Here is a 5,728-nt window from a genome sequence, read left to right as displayed (position 1 = left end):
GCTGATAAAAAGTAAGAGGGAGGATCCAAATGAATAACATCATAACTGGGAGAGCAGATGATACTGAACTTGCAAAAATAAAAGAGATAATGAGAAGATACTATGAACAACTATATCTAGCAAACTAGACAACTTAGAAGAAATGGACAAGTTCCTAGAAAAGTATGGGCCTGTGTGGTTTTAAGAGATGGGAGTACTTTCAGTTGCCACTCATATCACCTCACTCATATATCTTTGCATATATTGTTTCAAATCAAGGACATGGCTCTCTACTGTTAGAATCATGTCTGATAGTTTGTATTGACTTTTCTAATATGCTAAATCTCCAGAGTCAGATAGGCTGGATATGCCAGGGGATAAAGTTCCAGATAAGCCCCGTAAAACTAAAGAAATACCCTAACTTCCTACCCTTTCATTGAGACAAATCTATGTTATGATAGCTGTATAGTTTCTCAGTGACCCACGGTAAACTTTCATCCCAGTTACGCTTATCATGCTTCCCTTGCCTGTATCACTTTCTTGCCTACTTACTGATGCATCCAGGAAATAGCTTACACGTAATTACCTTCAATGAAATTTTGTCTCTGGCTCTGCTTTGAGGAAATCCAATCTATAATACCTATGTAATGCTATTAGTTCTACATGAATAACCATTCAAAGTGAAGATTCCTAACATTCACCAAAGCAGTATTCCAGTTGGTTTTCAGACCTTATGAAAATCAGAAGGGATGTCATTTTATTCATTATTTGATAAGTGGTCACAATTTTAATCATAAGATATTATTTAGTAGGTATTTCTGCCGGCTCTCATATAATTCTTTCATAATAGTACAATTTCCAAGGTTAATAAAGGTATTAAGAAAAGATTGCATAGAAGTAGTAAAACAGTTTTATGGAGCAGATGAAATGTTCAGGTTCTGGACATATCAAATTTAGGATGCCTAAGTGAAGGTATCAAACAGGCAGTGGGGGAAAAATAATTTTAGAACTCCAGAAAGTGTTCTGATCAGCGAAACTGTGCAAACCATCCCTTTTTCCTTAATCTTTTCATTGCTATCATCATGTCTTCGTTCCTTAATGTATAGATGGCAGGATTCAAGACAGGTGTGATAGCAAAGTCAACAATAAACAGGTATTTTTCAAGTGATGATGTTGGGAAAGGCCACACATAGAGAAATATACATGGGGTAAAGAAAAGAACAACCACAGTGATGTGAGCTGACAAAATGACAAATGCCTTGGATAAGTCTCCTGAAGAATGTTTCCAGACGGTGACCAAAATGAAGACATAGGAAAAAATCAGCAGAAAAAAGGTGCCCATGGTCATGAACCCAATGTTGGCAGCAATAATAAGCTCATATTTGGCTCCATCTGTGCGTGCAAGTTTTATGATCCTGGGGAAGTCACAGTAAAAGCTGTCTATTTCATTAGGGCCACAAAATGGCAAGTTTATAACAAAAACAAACTGAGACATGGCGTGGCTCACCCCAGTTACCCAGGCAGTGACTACAAATGAAATACATGTTTTAGGACTCATGATTTTTAAGTAGTGAAGAGACTTGCAGATTGCCGTGTACCTGTCAAATGCCATGGCTATGAGGAGCATCATCTCCACTCCTTCTGTGATGTGAATGAAGTATATCTGTGTTATGCAACCTTGAAAAGAAATCATCTTGTATTCACGTAAAAGGTCTTTGATCATCTTGGAGACTGTGGTAGAGGAAAGGTCCACATCAATGAGGGACAGGTTGGCCCATAGGAAGTACATGGGGGAATGCAAGTGAGAAGCAAGAATCACCAAAAACAAAATGAAAAGATTTCCCAGGATGATGTCAAAATAGAGTAAGGAGAATATCAACATGAGAAAAAATTTAGTTTCCCAAGATGTAGAGAGTCCCAGCAACACAAATTCAGAAACCACAGTGTCATTTAATCCACCCATTGTCTGGTACCAAAGAGCTGAATTTCAAATGATCTGAGTTCAGAACATGTGCTACAGTCAGTATCAATAGCACTAAAATAGATTTCCTGTTTCTTCTGTTATTTTTTCAAGGGATAGATATATGATATATTTATGTTTGTGTATATAATGGACATCATAAATAGAGTCAAATAAGTTTGCTTTTCCTCTTATAGCATTAGCAGATCTTTTTTTTAAAAAGTCCTTCCAAAATTTCTAAGAACTTTTTTGTGACCATTTACTTAGGTGTTTCCCACCACTGTAAGCCTAGGCTTTTTCCGTTGCCTTCACACTGACTCTGTCACTGTTACTTATTTCTCATTGGCTGAATTTCTTATTTCACTGGGTAAATAAAGATTATAAGGCCAAAAGTGTTGATTACTTTCCTTTTCCCTAATTTAGATTTTTCCTAATGTATGGCTTATGGCACATTTTACTATTGTGCCATTTTCTCCAAAAAAATTTTGATTCATGATTTAATGCAAGTTAGTAATTACAGATGGCATTTAAAGATATGACTAATAAAGATATTATTAGTAATTTATTAATACATTATTTATAATATTATAAATTATATCATTTAGAATAAAGATATTTTAACAACAAAGATCTTGTAAGGACGGGTACCTAGCCAAAAAATGATGGCCTACATGCCAAACAGTAGAATGCTAATAATAAAGATATTACTAGTGTATTTAATTATCAAAGTAATAGATAACATTTATTAAATGGTTCCTTCTTGCAAGAGATTTTACTAAGCACATTCTCTTTTAAAACTCACAAATTTCCATAACAGATACAGTTTTATTAGACTCATTTTAGAAATGAAGACTGAATCTAAGAGTGATCCAGTATCAGAGCTAGCAGTTGTATTCAGATTAATAAGACATCATTCTCTTCACTTTTATCCCCAAAATTATGCACTTCAACAATTCCTTCAATTATCCCTTGACCTTCCATAAGTATTCATCAATGAAACTTTCTTCATTTTTTTATGACTCAAATTTCTTTCCAGGCAAACAAAATCTCTGAATTTTGTGTTCATTTCTACTTACTTATTTCTCTGCCCAACCCTTGATTGGGAAGCTTTTCTCACTTTTTATTCATTCACTAAGCTAAAGCAATTTCATTTCCACATCCTTTTTATTTTTTTGAAAAGCAACTCTGGATTTTGACAATTCCATTCAAAACTTGCTTTTCCATAATTATTTCCCTTGATCGTGCTTCATGATTTGACACTGTTTTCATTGATTTGTTTCTATAACTCCCTGTATTCTTGGTTTCTTGACTTTTCTAAAAGCATTCCCATTCCCAGGGCTTCCAATAAATTATATTTTTTAGGTTGTAAGTTAAAAAGCTCTCCATTTAGCAGTAAGTATCTGTATTACAGCCCAAGCAGATGAAACATGATTTTTTCTGAATCAGTTAGTTTAATGCCCTTTCACTTGGTTATGAGTTGGCCTAAGATGGGACATGTGACCCAGAACTGTTTAATGAGCCATAAAGCAGTGTCACCTATTGGAGAGTTTCCTCTCTGAATAGAAGAATTAATCTTCGGGTAGAGAAAATAATTTTCCTGCACCCCTTTCTCTGGCATTTAATAGTAATGTTATATTTACAATGCAGAAATCATGATATTCTATAGCCTACAAACCTGAAATGATAAAGTGAAAAGCTAGAAAAGGTTAGGGCCAAAAGGGCATGTTGAGCCACCTAACAAAAGCCAGCAATTGTTTCCCTTCTCATTTCTTGTAATGTGAGAAATATTAACTCTTATTTATTTAAGCCCCTGTACATCAGGTTTAACGTAACTTACAGTTGAAGATGAATGCATTCCTAGCATTTATATAACAGCACTGTCTGAATTATGCTGCAATTTTCTTTCTTTTTCTTTATATATTTCACTGACATAATGATCATTATTTCTCATTTCACGCTTTATTGTCATGTGACTCATGTTTTTTACTATTTGACTGTGTATTTGCTTTTATTCAGCACCAATTTACTCATTTTAACTTGTGCCTACATGGCATGGCTTCTAACTATGTAGCTTATCTTTGAAATTCAGAAGAATATATCCAGTGCTGAATGTCTTACACAAAAATAAAATTCTACCTCCACTTCAGGTTAATATTTCAAAACTGGACTCATAATCTATTCCAATGCTTTAATGAATATAATTACCAAACTCCCAGATGCTAGGTATAGACACTTATGGTGCAATCTTGTTCCTCTTTTACCTTCCATGTCTAGTTGCACAATACTCACTCTCAAACATTAAAATTCCTGCCTTTTTTCTGCTTGTTTTTTTCTTGCTCACCTGCTACAAACTTTTCACATTGGCACTTCCTAAGGCTTCTATGACATCTTGCTGCTTCCAACCTTAACCAAATGCAGCCCAATATATTTTGCTTCCAGAATTGTCTAACTAATGATGAAATATAACTTTTTGATGTCCCAACTTTACACCTTTATTGGATCTTTCAAATGAAAACTGATGAAATTTCATGGCATATCATATTAGACACTGGAGGAAATCAACAATATTTGATTTCAGAGTGAATTTCCTTAAAAATTATGGAAGGGATGTACTGAATATTTATTGGATAAATTAAGGAAACTGTTAGGAAGGATCAGACATTTTTGAACATACTTCTTTTTTTTAACAGAATTTTAAACCAACAGTAGCATCTGATTATAGATGAGAACTTAAAATCAAGAGCACACAAGAGATGGAAGCAGCCCAAATTTCCATCAATGGATAAGTTCCTAAACAAACTGTGTTATATACATACGATGGACTATTATGCAACTGGAAGACAGAATAAAGTCACGTAGCATGTAGGCACATGGATGGGCCTTGAGAACATTACACTGAGTGAAGTTAGCCAGAAACAAAAATACGAATGTTGTATTTGTATACAATACAAACACTGATACAAGCTAATAATAATGACTAACTTGGAGAATTTAAGTTAAGAACATAGGTTATCAGGAGATAGAAATAGGATAGAGATTGGACAATTGGTGCTGAAGGAATACAGATTGTACAGTAAGACTGATTGTAAAAATTCAGAAATGGATAGCACAATACTACCTGATTGTAGCACAATAATGTAAATACACTGAATAAATTTGAATGTGAGTATGAGGGAGAAGGGCTGGGCGTCCGTATGAAATCAGAAGGTAAGATAAAGATAAAAACTGAGATAGTATAATTTAGGAATGCCTGAAGTGTACAATAATGGTGATTAAATATACAAATTAAAAATGTTTTTGCAGAAGGAAAAGCAAAGTAATGTCAATATTGCAGGGTGTTGAAAATAGTTGGTATATGGGAAAAAGTACAATAAATGCAAGTTAGCGTCTGTAGTCAACAGTAACATTGTAATATGCTTCCACTGAATGTAACAAAAACATTATGCCAAAATTAAATGTGAACAGGCAAGAGATTGGGAAAGGGGTATGGATTCTTTGTGGGAGAGAAGGAAATGTCTTCACAGAGAGTATGGTGGTGAGGGCATATCTACACACTTAAGCTGGATTGTATGATGTGTGAATCAAACTATTTTAAGATGATCAAAGAGAAACAAGTGCTAGAGAAAATGCTGAAAAGGAGAGGTACCTATTCACTGTTGGTAGGAAAATGAGAGGTGCAGCCCTTTGGAAATCAGTGTGGTGGTTCCATAGGAGGCAAGGCGTAGTTTTCCCATATGATCCTGAAACCCCTTTGCTCAGTGTATACCTGGAGAGGGTGAATGTGGAGAC

At 34.7% G+C, this 5,728-nt stretch overlaps 1 protein-coding gene across 1 annotated transcript; it reads right to left on the bottom strand.

The window, feature by feature from the left end:
- Positions 1–1,006: 1,006 nt before the first annotated feature.
- LOC143655397 (olfactory receptor 4F15-like) lies at positions 1,007–1,942 on the bottom strand. The gene has a single exon (XM_077126724.1). It carries the CDS (start codon positions 1,940–1,942, stop codon positions 1,007–1,009), a length of 936 nt encoding a protein of 311 aa, XP_076982839.1.
- Positions 1,943–5,728: the final 3,786 nt, after the last annotated feature.

Source organism: Tamandua tetradactyla, chromosome 14 (genome assembly GCF_023851605.1).
Source record: "Tamandua tetradactyla isolate mTamTet1 chromosome 14, mTamTet1.pri, whole genome shotgun sequence".
Lineage (NCBI taxonomy): Eukaryota > Metazoa > Chordata > Mammalia > Pilosa > Myrmecophagidae > Tamandua > Tamandua tetradactyla.
This window is presented reverse-complemented; position numbering and strand designations above follow the sequence as displayed.

What these genes read in the sequence shown, in the direction of transcription:
- LOC143655397 (XM_077126724.1), bottom strand. Translation starts at nt 1,942, where the DNA reads ATGGGTGGATTAAATGACACTGTGGTTTCTGAATTTGTGTTGCTGGGA.